The sequence below is a fragment of the Delphinapterus leucas genome, chromosome 4, assembly GCF_059928025.1.
Source record: "Delphinapterus leucas isolate spDelLeu-1000000601 "Yukka" chromosome 4, BTC_Dleu_Yukka2, whole genome shotgun sequence".
Lineage (NCBI taxonomy): Eukaryota > Metazoa > Chordata > Mammalia > Artiodactyla > Monodontidae > Delphinapterus > Delphinapterus leucas.
This window is the reverse complement of record NC_143132.1, coordinates 116600484-116615222: the sequence shown is the minus strand read 5'-3', so window position 1 is coordinate 116615222 and position 14739 is coordinate 116600484. Positions and strand designations below refer to the sequence as shown.

General features: G+C 37.3%; 2 protein-coding genes across 8 annotated transcripts in view; one reads left to right on the top strand and one right to left on the bottom strand.

The window, feature by feature from the left end:
- The window catches only part of ARHGEF26 (Rho guanine nucleotide exchange factor 26), a 279113-nt gene that overhangs the window by 148188 nt on the left and 116186 nt on the right, over positions 1–14739 (top strand). For 2 of the 6 annotated variants that reach the window (XM_089910972.1, XM_022582811.3), the window contains exon 15: positions 1619–14739. This exon is cut by the window's right edge and continues 24811 nt beyond it. The exons of 2 other annotated variants lie outside the window; for them this stretch is intronic. In XM_089910972.1, coding sequence (XP_089767098.1) covers positions 1619–1761 — 143 coding nt within the window. In that variant the 3' untranslated portion in view covers positions 1762–14739. The remainder of the gene's footprint in view (positions 1–1618) is intronic. 2 more of the 6 variants (XM_089910973.1, XM_089910978.1) reach the window with 2 other exon arrangements.
- The window catches only part of DHX36 (DEAH-box helicase 36), a 51277-nt gene continuing 46532 nt past the window's right edge, over positions 9995–14739 (bottom strand). The window contains exons 23-26 of one of the 2 annotated variants that reach the window (XR_002645882.3): positions 14711–14739; positions 13893–14045; positions 11573–13492; positions 9995–11045 (exon numbers count right to left, since the gene is read on the bottom strand). The exon at positions 14711–14739 is cut by the window's right edge and continues 92 nt beyond it. Coding sequence is in view for 1 of the 2 variants with exons in the window: in XM_022582809.3 (XP_022438517.2) it covers positions 13307–13492; positions 13893–14045; positions 14711–14739 (368 nt within the window). In the remaining variant the exon portion in view is untranslated. Of the gene's footprint in view, positions 13493–13892; positions 14046–14710 lie in introns of both variants that reach the window. The other variant, XM_022582809.3, reaches the window with a different exon arrangement.

Genomic DNA, 14739 nt, shown 5'->3' with positions numbered 1-14739 from the left:
TAGGCAGAACATTCTGACATAAATAGTAGCAATATCTTTTTGGATCTCTTTCTTAGAATAATGGAAGAACAAAAATAAACAAATGGGACCTAATTAAACTTAAAAGTTTTTGCACAGCAAAGGAAACCATCAACAAAATGAAAAGACAACCTATGGAATGGGGGAAGATATTCGCAAATGATGCAACTGACAAGGGATTAATCTCCGAAATATACAAACAGCTCTTACAGTTCAGTATCAAAAATACAAACAACCCAATCAAAAAATGGGCAGAAGATCTAAATAGACATTTCTCCAAAGAAGACATACAGATGGCTAAAAAGCACATGAAAAGATGCTCAACATCACTAATTATTAGAGAAATGCAAATCAAAACTACAATGAGGTCACCTCACTCCGATCAGAATGGCCATCATTAAAAAGCCTACAAGTAAATGCTAGAGAGGGTGTGGAGAAAAGGCAACCTCCTACACTGTTGGTGGGAATATAAATTGGTGCAGCCACTATGGAGAACAATATGGAGGTTCCTTAAAAATAGAGCTACCATACGATTTAGCAATTCCACTCCTGGGCATATATCTGGAGAAAACCATAATTCAAAAAGATACATGCAGGCTTCCCTGGTGGCACAGTGGTTGAGAGTCTGCCTGCTGATGCAGGGGACACGGGTTCGTGCTGTGGTCCGGGAGAATCCCACATGCCACGGAGCGGCTGGGCCCGTGAGCCATGGCCGCTGAGCCTGCGCTCTGCAACAGGAGAGGCCACAACAGTGAGAGGCCCATGTACCACAAAAAAAAAAAAAAAAAAGATGTGGTACATGTATACAGTGGAATACTATTCAACCATAAAAAGGAATTAAATAATGCCATTTACAGCAACATGGCTATAGCTCAAGATTATCATACTAAGTGAAGTATAAGCCAGAGAGAAATATATGATTTCACTTACATGTAGAATCTAAAAAAAGATACAAATGAACTTGTATACAAAACAGAAACAGACCCAAAGACATAGAAAACAAACTTACGGTTACTACAGGGGAAGGGTTGGGGGCAGGAGGGATAAATTAAGAGTTTGGGATTAACATATACACACTACTATATATAAAATAGATAACCAACAAAGACCTACTATATAGCATAGGGAATTATACTCAATAATTGTAAAAACCTATAAGGGAAAAGAATCTGAAAAAGATATATATATATATATATATATATATATGTATAACTGAAACACTTTGCTATACACCTGAAACTAACAGAACACTGTAAATCAACTATTCTTCAATAAAAATAAAGTAAAAAAATAAAAGTCATGTTCTTCCTACCCAAAACATCATCCCTTTCTGCAACTCAGCCCAAGCTCAACACTCTCCTAGACACCTCACTTCAGGGCCTCCGATCATGTTCTGCCTCTCATCATGATATGCCATTGAGTCCCTCTTGAAACCTTTCCCCCGTTCCACCTCTCTCTCTCACCTTGCATCATCCGTGGTACCCAACCTGGGGCAGGATACTGCCTCTGAAATTTGCCCATATCGTCCTCCCTCGGAGCTGAACAGTCAAGATTCATCCAAATACTTGGTGCCCCATGAGGACTCTGCTCTTCTTTGCAGGCTGGTATGAAGGGGAAAGACTGCGAGATGGAGAAAGGGGCTGGTTTCCTATGGAATGTGCCAAGGAGATAACATGTCAAGCTACAATTGATAAGAATGTGGAGAGAATGGGACGTTTGCTGGGGCTGGAGACCAACGTGTAGCCTCTCTGATGGTATTTTGTCACTGGGAGATTTGCACTACATCATGGTGGGCTGGTTGGTTCAAGGCCGGTTTTGATGTTAACTTTAACACAGCCTATTTAATTAAAAGAAAGGAAACACTTGCCCTTAAGCTTGCCAGGTGGTTCTGTTCTCTCAGGGGAACAGCTACTGGACAGTTAGTCCACGAAGCTCCGTTTGTGCACAGCAATCCTTTTGCAAACCTCTTCAGGTAAACAGAATAGCTGAGCAGTCCACTTCAGGGGTGAGGCAGCCTCAGCTACTCCTAGTTGTATCATGTTCTGGCGTTAAAAATATATATATACATATATATATATATATATATGTAAGATGCTACATCCTGGTTTTCTCTATCCTCACTTAACCAAGAATGTATGCTATCCCTCTTTAAACATCTCCTTCGTATGGTTCTTCCAGTATTAGCAAGGTTTTATATCTTTAAGGAATACCCAGTTTTGTAAATATTGCTCCTGCCTCTTATATTTTAGATCTGATGCTAATGCTTTCTTGATTTCAAAAGGAACTGGTAGAGTTCTGAAGGTGAGCTCAGTTTTTCTAAACCTCTTCCCAGGAAAGGGAAATTGACACTTGAATTTTTTCCACCTCTTTCCTCATTAGAAGGGAAGTAAGGAGCCTTACTTTAAAGATTTTTTAAAAATCCATCTCACCCAACTTCGGTCTTTGGTAAGTATATTCTAATAAAACGTAAACTACTCTAACAATATAGAATTTAGATGGTTCATATATGTGAGAAAATCCTGAATATAGGACAGGGGTCGTACTTTTTAAAAATAGACCTATATGAGATGATAAACTGACGTGAGGCTGCTTTGCCTTCAATAATGTACGGTTTTTGACTGTTCCTACTCCCATTTCCAAAAGGAAATTGGCTGAAACACATTTTAACAATCTCAAGGAAGATAAAATTGGACCTTAAAAGGTATCAAGAAGGCAACATGGTGTACCTAGTTGCAACATAACATTTTGACCTTAATGGGAACTCATTTTATTTGCACTAAAGGCCTTGCTTGCTGGATTTGAAGTCTCTCTTAACTGCGGGTGTCTGTAGAACTTTATTTCTTCCACTGATGCAAGGAGAGGAAAGTCATTGTAATAGTACGTTTCATAAAGAGGGAATTGGAGGGTTTGGAAGAGTGAGGGGAGGAGTGATTTTTTTACTGGCAGCTACGTTCCCTCTCTACTCCATTCTCTTTCATGGAGGGGTAAAACCTGGCAAAGGGTACATCATTCAAGGACTCAGATCCATGTGTGACATGTCCCCAGCTACTGACTGCCAACCAGTTACTCAATTGTGAGTAACTTTGCAGAAGCCCAGTGCGGGAGGTGAGTGTGCTCGGCCCACATGCTCTGTGTCCTGTCACTGCAGCAGTGAGCCTGCAGGGGGCACCTGCAGCTGCCTCGCCTGTGGATTGCTCTCCTTTATCAATGCACACATTTCTGAGTATAAAGACATGCCAGGCCCCGAGCTCCTTGAGTTCTGGGCCAGTCTGTCAATGGAGAATAGCAGTGGACCCAGCAAGCAAGGTCTTGGGTTTGGTAAAACAAGAAATCTATCTCCTCTTTGATGTCACAGAATTTCTGGAGGAGAAGCTAACAAATTGAAATCTAATCTAATGGAATGTTTTCATTTAGGAAGGAAGGTAAATGTGTTGCTTGCAAAGAGACCATTTTGTATTATTTTTGCTAACACCCTGTTGACACTAAAAAGCAACTATATGAATCCTGTGAATTAATTTATCAGTAGAGATGGTGAACAGTTTTGGAATATGTGCATGTTATAAATCAGAGCCTATTTAGCAAGCAGGTTAATACTATTATTAGATAAAGTGTTGTTTTATGGCAGGTATTAACTCATTCACAGTGTTTCAGTTCAACCGTGAACATGACACAGTATTGTTTTTCAAACTTAGTAGCTTCTCTGAATTGTACAATGACTTCATTCAGTGACCTGTGGAGAACAAAAATATTCATTTTTGTCCCAATGAATTGAGATTGCTTGTACACTTTTGGCAAAATATGTGAGCTTATAAAGATTTTGTACTTGTTCTTTCGTGCTGATGTGATTTAATTTACTATAGGATGTGTTCATTTAAGTACATAGTTTGCTGAATTTTGAGCCAAATCAGAGTTCTACTCAAAAGGTATCTGCAGCTAACATTGAAGGTGTCTGATCTTTCTTTTTTGGGTACATATGGGCCTTAGCTGCCCTAGAAGGCTGGGGCATTTTTAAGAACTGGGCCATCCTGTTTCTTCTTATAGTTTCGACAAAACTGCATGACTGAACAGCTTACCTCAAATAGTTCATAGCTTCCTAACTGCTGCTGACCCTTGGAGTATATACCTTATTATCATTCATTTTGGCCCCTCAGTGTCTGAACCTTTGTGCTTGGGACATTTCACCACCTTGTGCATCTTGGTGGAAGACAAAGAATGACTCCGTGTTATTTTCTTTTCCTGAATAAAATTTCCACAAACTTAGTGGCTTAAAACATTCCTGTATGGTCTCACAGTTCTGTAGTCAGAAGTCTAGGACTGCTTGGCTGGGTTCTCTGCTTAGAGTCTCAAAAGGCTGAAATGAAAGTGTTGGCTTAACTGCTTTCCAGCTCATACCTGTTATTTGCAGAGTTCCATTCCTTGTGACTGTAGGACTGAGGCCCCTGTTTCCTTGCTGGCTGCTGGAGGCTGGGGGGATTGGAGGGTGCTCACAGCTTCCAGGAACTGGAATTCCTTGCCACGTGGCTCCTTCCATCTTCTAGGCAGCAGTGGCGTGTTCAGTCCTTCTCACACTTGGAATCTCTCTCATTACATCTTATGCTACCAGCTGGAGAAAACTCTGCTTTTAAAGAATTCATATAATTATATTAGACCCATAGAATAATTTCCCTTATGAACTCAAATTCAACCGATTTGGGACCTTAATTAGATCTGTAAAATTCCTTCACCATGCAGTGTCACCTAATCGTAGCTGCAACACCAAGGAAGCAGAGATCATGGGATCATCTTAGAATTCTGTCTACAACACCCTCTATAAAACCTTAAAATGCTAGTTTTCCAGCATTCTTTGCAGCTAAAATACAGCTATGTGATAGGATACATAAATCAAAGGCATCTCTGTTGGATTTTCGCTCAAGGTAGTGACGAAAGAGGGAAGAGATGAGGAATATCATCTTTGGAAGTAGCAGGATGCATCCTCCTCTTTGGTCCCTCCTCCATCCCAAATTACTGCTGCGTTTTCCTTGGACTCTGGAAAGCAGCAGAGAGGCAGCTGTTTGTTTGGTAGACTTGCAGTACTAAATAACACAGGTCAGAGTTAAATAACACAGGCGAGAGTTTAGTGCCTACCATAATCTCCATTGTGGGTTCCGTCTCCAAAGGGCTTCCTCTGGAGTGAGGAAGTAAACCTCAAGGGCCTCGAGCTTCACTCTTCAGGCATCTAGCATACCAAGGTCCTGACAGGAGGAAATAAAACCTTGCTCTAGAGAAAGCTATCATCATCTTAGTTCTCAATTATTTCCAAAAAACAAATTCTCAAATGAAAGGATCAGCAAAAGAACAAAAAAAAAAACCTCTGAGAGACAGCATCTGGATACAGGAAAAACAAAAACAAAACAAAAAAACTGATACATTCACAGGGACTCTAGACAGTAAAATCATTAGTAAAATACAATTGCTTCGTTTATGGAGATAAAGCCAAACTTCAAAAAGCAATATAGAACAACCAACCAAAAGAAGTGAGAGAAAAAACAACTAGAAAATATGGAACTGGATTTAACATCAGATTTGATAGTTAAAAGATTCTGGTGAACTGAAGAGAGGCTAGAAGAAACCTACAAGGAAGCATGAAGAAGAGAGAGATGGGAAGTGCAGGATTTAACTGGAGTCTCAGAGGAGAGAGAGGGGAAACAGAGGGAGCTTTGGCAAGGAGACTAGGTCTTTCTAACCTTGCTCTGACCAGTCATAGGATGCAGGCTGTGGCCTTGGGTGAGGCGAGGACAATTCCTGCAGAGGGCTGGTGAGTGAAGGCTGTCATCTGGTAGCACTTCCAGCAGCTAAGGGAATACCATCAGTCCTGATGGAGGATCTGGGCAGAATATCACAACATTCACTACCTGTAGCTATGTCAATATTAGATAAAACAAGTCTGTAAGATAAAGGGTATGACTAGGGATAGAGCCTACATAATGATGAAAGTTTCATTTAACCAGGAAGATATAACAATTCTAAATATATATTCTTCCAACAATATGGTCTCAATAATAAGACAAAAATGAGCAGAAATATAAGAATTAAATCAAAAGTCACAGAATGAGACTTTAACACACCTCTCTCATTTGATAGGAAAAATAAAAAATCAATGAAGATGTAGAAGCTTTGGACAAGAATAACATAATAGGCTTATATAGGACACGCTGCGATTTCAGCATATACGTTCTTTTCAAGCACACGTAGAATATTTACTTTTGACTACTTCCTGGGTCATAAAACAAGTTTCAACAAATTTTAAAGGACTGAAGTTATACAGAGTGAGGTCTCTGATTACAACATGATTAAGTTGGATATCAATAACAAAAATTAAGAAATATCCATTTATGTAGAAGCTCTGACCTAAATTTAAGATGCAAAACTATAAAACTCCTAGAATACAGGAGAAAATCTAGGTAGTCTTGGGTTTGGAGACAACTTTTTAAATATAACACCAAAGACATGATCAGTGAAAGAAAAAACTGAGAAGCTGAATTTCATTAAAAGACAGGAGAATGAAAAGACAATCCACAGAGTTGGAGGAAATCTTGCAAAATATACCTGATAAAGGATTGGCATCCAAAATATACAAAGAACTCTTAAAACTCAATAATTAGAAAACAAAACACCCAATTAAAAATGGGCAAAAATCTAGAAAACTCACCAAACATACACAGATGGAAAATAAGCATATGAGAAGATGCTCAAGATGAAACATCATTAGGGAACTGAAAAATTAAAATGAGATACCACTACACACCTATTAGAATGACTATAAAATCCAAAACCCTGACAACACCAAATACTGGTGAGGACACAGAGCAAGAGGGATTTGCACTGACTGCTGGTGGGAATGCAAAAACCACTGGGAGGAGTTTGGCAGTTTCTTAGAAAACTAAACACTTACCATATGACGTAGCAATCACACTCCTTGATATTTACCTAAATGAGTTTTTTTAAAACTATGTCCACACAAAAGTCTACACACAAGTTTTTATATCAGGTTTATTCATCATGGCCAAAGTTGGAAGCAACCAAGATAATCTTCAATAGATGAATGGATAAACTGTGATACATCCAGACAATCAAATATTAACCAGCAATAAGCAAAATGAGCTATCCATGAAAAAACATGAAGGGGTCTTAAATGCGTATTACTAAGAAAAAGTTGCCAATGTAAAAAGGCTATACGCTGTATGACTCCAACTATATAACATGGAAAAGGCAAAACTATGGAGACAGTAAAAAGATCAGTGGTTGCCAGGGGTTCAAGGAGAGGAAAGGAGGAATAGGTGGAGCACAGAGGACTTTTTTCAGGGCAGTGAAAGTATTCTGCATGTTTAAGTTATGGTGCATACCTGTCATTGTATCAATACATTGATCAAAATATACAACACAAAGAAGCTAATGTTAAGCTAACTAAAACTATGGATTTTAGTTAATAATGTATTAATATTGGCTCATCCCTTGAACGAGCGTACCAAGATGTTAACAATAGGGGAAACTAGGAGGGAGTAAAGGAAATTCTGTACCTTCTGCTCAGTTTTCCTGTAAACCTAAAACTGCTCTAAAAAAATACAGTCCAGTAATTAAGAAGTTCCTCTAACAAAGGAAGTGGCAGAAGTAAACTTGAAACATCAGGAACAAAGACTTGAAACATCAGGAACAAAGAAGGAACAACTGAACAGGTAAACATTTGGGTAAATATAATAGACTATCCTTAAGGTTTTAAAATGTTAGTTGGCTGAAAGCTGTATTACATTGTCTGATATGGTTGGTTCTCAACGTATGTAAAGGAATTATTTGGGAAAACTAAATGGTGGTGTCTTTTTTTAAAAAATAAATTTATTGTATTATTTTTGGCTGCACTGGGTCTTAATTGCTGCACGGGGGCTTTCTCTAGTTGCGGTGAGTGGGCTTCTCGCTGCAGTACCTTCTCTTGTGGAGCACGGGCTCTAGGCGCGCAGGCTTCAATGGTGGTGTCTTACATATATTTTACTTGAAGTGGCAAAATGTTGCTACTTGTTCACTATGATAAGCTATACATGTATACTGTAATCCGTAGAGCAAGCAAAAAATGCCCAAAACTTAAAGAGATATACTGATAAACAAGCACGCAGGCTTCAGTAGTTGTGCCATGCGGGCTCAGTAGTTGTGGTTCACAGGCTCTAGAGCGCAGGCTCAGTAGCTGTGATGCACGGGCTTAGTTGCTCCGCAGCATGTGGGATATTTGGACCAGGGCTCGAACCTGTGTCCCCTGCATTGGCCGGGGGATTCTTAACCACTGCACCACCAGGGAAACCCCAGAATAGTTTTTAAAAGTGACCTAACTATATGTTTGGAAACACATTTAAAATGTAATTATACAGGTTAAGTGTAGAGTAAATGAATCAAAAAATAATATCAAGCAAATGCCAATCAAAAGAAAGCTGGAGGGGCTATACTAGAACAGATAAAGTGTACTTCAGAGCAAAGAAGATTGCCAGGAACAAAGAATACTACATCAAAAGGGTCAATCTGTGAGGAAGACATAACAACCCTAAATGTGTATGTACCAAATAAATAAAGCTTCAAAATACGCGAAGCAAAAACAGAACTGAAGGGGAAAAACAGACAAATCCATAATATAGTGGTTAAAGGTATAGAACAGAACACCATCAAGGAATGGGACCTAACATTTATTTAGCGAACACTCCACCCAACAACAGATTATACTTTCTTTCCATGTAGGTATGTAATATTCACCAAGACAGATCACATTCTGGGTCATAAACTGACAAATTTAAAGGAACAAATCATACAAAGTATGTTTTCCAACCAGCATAAAAGAATCAAACTAGAAATTAACAACAGAAACACCACAGGAAAATCTTCAAACACTTGGAAATTAAACAGCACACTCAATTTGTGGATCAAAGAGGTAAAAATATAAAGAAATAAAAAACACTGACTGAATGCCATGAGAATACATCAAAACATGTAGTTGGCAGCTAAAGCAGTTCTTAGGAATTTATGGCACTAAAACACTTAAATACAGAGAAAATCAATGAAACAAAGAGCCGAGTTCTTTGAAAAGACGAACACAACTGATACACCTTTTAGCAAGACTGACCAAAAAAGAGACTGTCCATGTCAAGAATGATAGAGCACATATTGTTACAGATTCCAGAGATATAAAAGGGTTAAGAGGATATTCAAACAACTCGACATAAATTTAACAACTTAGATAAAATGGGCCAATTCACTGAAAACCACAAACTACCAAAACTCTGAGCAGTCTTAAAGGTTGGCTCTGCAGTGCTTCCACATCAGCCGTCTTCCTTCGCTCCCATGCCTTTACCCACACCAGAAATGTTTTGTATTATGCCCTATTCATCATCTCATGGTGGATGTGCAACCTCCTGACATCATGGACCCCTAAACTGGTGCTTTTCTCTTCTGGCACTTGGTAACGGTGGCTTAACTCTTGCCACTGTACTAGCCAATTGAAGAGTGGCACATTTTGCCATTTTAAAGGTCAATGAACTTAAAATTTTCTGCAGCTCTAAAATTCATAAAGAATAATCCTTTTTCTTTTTAATCAGATATATCCCTAAAGCCCCAATTACTTAACATATGAGGTGGGAAATAATAAGACAACCAAGGAAAATGGCAAGTAAGCACATGAAATACGCTCATCAATGATTATTATATTCAATAGAAATAAAAAAACCACAACAAACTATGAGACTCCACATCCGTTAAAGGCAAAAATTAAGACAACAAATAACTAAAAATACCCAAGTACTGGTGAGAACTTGTAAAACACCTGGAACCATACTATATGGAGGGTGGGTGTATAAAACATGGTATACCCACTCTGTAAGTCAGGTTGGCAATTTCTTATATGACACAACAATCCTAATCATAGGTATTTACCCAAGAGAAATGAAAACATCTATCTACACGTAGACCTGTATACACATATTCATAGCAGCTTTATTTATAATAGCAAAAACACTGAAAATAACTAAGAAGTCCATCAACAGGTGAATAAACAAGCTATGGTACAACCATACAATGCAATACTAAATAATAAAAAATGAACTAACTTCTGATATACACAGCAACATAAATATCTCAAAAGCATTATGTTAAGTGAAAGAAGCTGGACACAAAAGACTACATATGGTTCCATTTATTTGAAATTCTAGAAAAGGCAAAACTAGTGACCAAATGGTTGCCAGTGGGAGCAGGGGATTGACTGTAAGGGGAAAGAGGGAGATTCTTAGGTGACAGGAATGTTCTGTATCAAGATTGTGGTGATAGCAATTACATGACTTTATACATTTGACAAAATTCACAGAATTATACTTGGGTAACTTTATTATATATAAAATAATACCTTAAACCTTATTAAAAAAGAGTTTGTAACAGCGGTAACATTTTTTTTATATGTTGCACTTCCAGATACTCTATAATGAATATGTACTTTAAAAATCAGAATAAAAATGCCATGTAAAAACAATTAGCATATTATAAATATATTACACTACATGATCACAGTTACTTAAAAACATACACAGACTCAGAGCTAAAAGAGGGGAAGGAAAATTACCATTTACTTTGGGTAACAGAGTACGAAAATAAATTCTTCCTATAGCTCTTCTATGATTTCTAACTTGTAGGGTGGACCTTGTTTTGAAAATGAAGAAGTGAAAATCACTTGCAATATTGGTATAAATGTATCTAGAGCTTTTGCCCAAGTTAATGAATTAGGAAGGTGTCGCATGGACTCACTTTTCGAAGACACTTCGTAAAGATTATCCAGTGGTTTATTTCTTGTTTTGTTTTTCTGTAAGTTTCTCTTTCAGGGTCATTTTTTTTAAGAGTTATCCTTGGTATCACTCAGAATGGTGAGGCAAATAGTTTTCTTCGTAATTTAGTATCTTATTCTTTAAAACTACCAAATAGCAGATAGTTCTGAGACCTGGAATACATTTTTCACTAAGTAACACCCTATTCTGTAAACAAAAGAAAAACATAAATAGCACCTTCAGGCAAAATTTCCATCTTGACTGGCTATAGAAAAGACATAAATTGGAGGTGATAATAACAACTCTGATCTCTCTGAATAGCTCATCTGTTAAACAGTTCTGCAGAAACATTTTCCCCATTTATGGAGATTAAATATTTGTCTATGAACATGCAGCCAATTAACTAGTAATCTGTTTTTACAGATTTTTAAAATGCTTTCTGCCAAGACCGTTTTGGCCAACTGACTGAATTTAAACTGGATAGTAAAAGTAAGCCAAAAAAAAAAAAGCACAAACATAAAAACAAACGTTCTTACAGAATAGGACCTAATGATCACCTTCAGTTTAGGGGCAAAACTAATATGCCACAAAATGGCCCAGTATAAGAATTCAGTGAGAGGCAGATCGCTTTTGGGATACTAGCCAAGAGAGTGGACTTAGAACATACAAATACATTCAAAACCCTTAGAAGGCAATGATAGGTTGACATACATTCCCAGAAATGGAAGCAGTACCTGAACCAGTGCTGTTAAGATCACCATAGAATTATCAATCAATCCCAGTCATCATATGATACTCCTTTCCTTTGGCTTCTTTGGAAGGCACAATAAAATCTGTAGTTTTTAGGGTGTAGCAGGATGTTCTTCCTATGTCTATTTTTTTCCAATATTTCCAGTACTACAACTTTTCTCAGACATAGGGTCAGACTGTTAGATCACAAAATAAGTGATAGAAGCATCAGCAAACAATACTCAACAACGGATAGTATGTGTTTCAGTTAATACCCTTCTGCCAAGTTATACAAAAGACCCTACTAAAAGTGGCTAGAACAAAGAAGGGTTTATTACATCAGAATAAGTCCATGTGCAGGGCAGATGCAAAGTCTGGATAATTCAACAGCTCACTAGCGTTATCAAGGACTCTGGTGATTTCCACCTGCCCGCTGAGCCAACCTTGTGATCCTAAGAGGGTTGCAGCAGTTCCAAGTGCCAGAGTCAGACAAAACAATGTCCAAAGGAGGAACACAGAATTTCCTTCTTTAAGTCTATTAGTGAGGAAAATCTTCTCAGATGCCCCCTTGCAGATCTCTTCTCAGCTGCCATTAGCCAGGACAGGCTCACATATTCATGCCTCATCAGTTACTTATAAGGAGAAAAAGACCATGCATGATTGGCTTAGAACAATCCAATCCACCCTTGGGGAAGAGGGTCCAACATCCCTGGGAACAAGGCTGCACAGAGGAGGGGACACATGAACAAGCAACCAGGAAGGGAGGGACAAAATGGTTGTTGGATAGCAACCAACAGTATTTGTCAAAATCTGACAGGGCTGAAAACATACAGTACATGTCACACTAGCTTCCACTGGCTGAGAGGGTAAAATAGCACTCAGAGCATGGGGAAGAAAAGTCTAACATAATGGATTGTTTAAAAAAATGTTTCAAATAATAACTATAACTAAGTACACAATACATGCCAGACACTAGTCTATGCACTTTACATATGAAAACATATTTAATCCTCATAATTGTTACCTGTATTTTACAGATAAGGAAAAGGAAACAAAGAGAAGCCAAGTAATTTGCCTAAGATACGTGGTAAGTGATGGAGCTAAAATTTGAACTTAGATAGGCTCTAGACCCATGCTCTCAATTGCTACATTACACTGCACAGGGTGATGTAAAAGTGGTACAAATATATTCTAAGATAAAAAACCATCAGATAAACCAAGGGATAGGTGGAGATGCAGAAAGCAACCCAAAAAGCTAGCTGAGATTTACACACTGTACATTTTATTAAATACTGGGCTTTATTACAACAAATTAATTTACTTCTGATAGAAGTTTCATTAGAAGAAATGTGGATGTGTTCAAATTCTTATTTGATACTGCTTTTTGGCTAACCATTCTATTTTTACTGATTCTATACTCAGTCATTATGGGCAGAGAGATTAATCTTTCATAACAGAACAAAGGAATTTCTCAAGTGGTACAACATTCAAAATATATGAGAAATACTCTCAAAATGTGGACATGACCACTACAGAGTAACTTTTTTATGGTATATTTATAATAGCTACAGATGACACTGTTAACTCATGCACATTAAGTCTTTATTTACTACCTACTGAAGGTTTCTACCTTACACATGAAAATTATTCATGTCCTGGGGTTTGACATCTACTCAAAAGTTAAACCATGATGGAAAATGGCTATCAAACTGGCTTTTCAGGGCACCACAGAAAAGCCGTCAGCTGTAATATCCATCCTGAAATCGTGGTGGCAAGTTCCTAGGAGTTGCTTTTTCCTGTGTTTTGAGCAAGTCTATAATAGCTGAGAGTACTGCACAGTCTCTGGATTTAGTGTCCTTCCAGTCTACAGGATGGGGACTTTCAATCTTCTCTTGCAGAAGGATATCTAGTTCCTTTCGTAATTCCTGAAGTTGGAAAAATTATACATGTTCAACAAAGGCAGATGTACTATCAAACAACATAATAAATAAAAGTGACTTCAGCTGGTACAAGAAATTTAATAAGCTATTATACAAAAAGACTGAAATATCTAATGAGCAACTAACTAAAGTGTGGTTATGAGTAGCCAACTTAAGTAAAAAAATTCAAACTTTTATCACACTGAGCCATTTAGAATGGTTGGTATGTAACTATCTCAAAAAACAATTCAGAAAAACTATGAATCAATTTCTCAGCACAATTTCCTCTGTTGAAATAAAGCAAGAAATATTTAACGTAACATGTATAACACTTGGAAGAACAAAACCACAAGACCACATACTAACTTGTATGCAGAATCAAAGACAATCATGTAAAGTCAGTCACCTTAACAAGATGGGCAATTCTTGCTGGAGACTGAAAGATAATCCATTCATCTACAGCAATAGTTTCCTGATCATTATCCTTCTGAATGGAAATATCACCTCCAAAGAACAAGAGACAGTATGGAGAAACTTCTGTGCAGTCATACAAGTATATCTATAATGAGAATTAAGGCAAATGAATACATTAAGGAGTCTGGAAGGATTATTGTCACATTAACTCAATAATATCACTAGTATCAATCTATTAGTGCTTTCCTTCTAAAACAGGTATTATCCTTTTAGTGTAATTACAGAGACTAAATTTGAAGAAATACCATTTAAACAAGCCATTCTTACTTCAGAGAACAAAGGAGTTTTATATTTTTGTTTCAATTCAATCAATAGCACTGTTCTGTAAACAAAATATTGCCTAAGTGATAAAACCAAAACACTAATGTAGCTGAAGTTCTTTTTATTTATATATTAACAGAATTCCCACTTAATATTCTGACCAATACTTGTATATTGACAGGCCAACAAAATTCTCTGAAAAGTGTGCTCTTATATACCATAAGATGCCAGTATGTCTTGAAAGCAGGCTCTGAAAGAAAATTATGCAAATCAAATAACCATCCCAATTAATTAAAATACAAAGATACATCATGACAGATCTGCACATTAAAAGTATAGGCTATCTGCTTAAAGAAGGTATAAGTCATGTCATAAAAAAAATGTTTTTAAAGAAAATAAATTTTGTTTATAATTATGAAAACCTATACAATTTAAAAAATACAACAAGACTGTTATTCAGACCCATGGTTATTTTATGTATTCACTTACACTACTTGTTCTCATCTTCAGGTGATAGA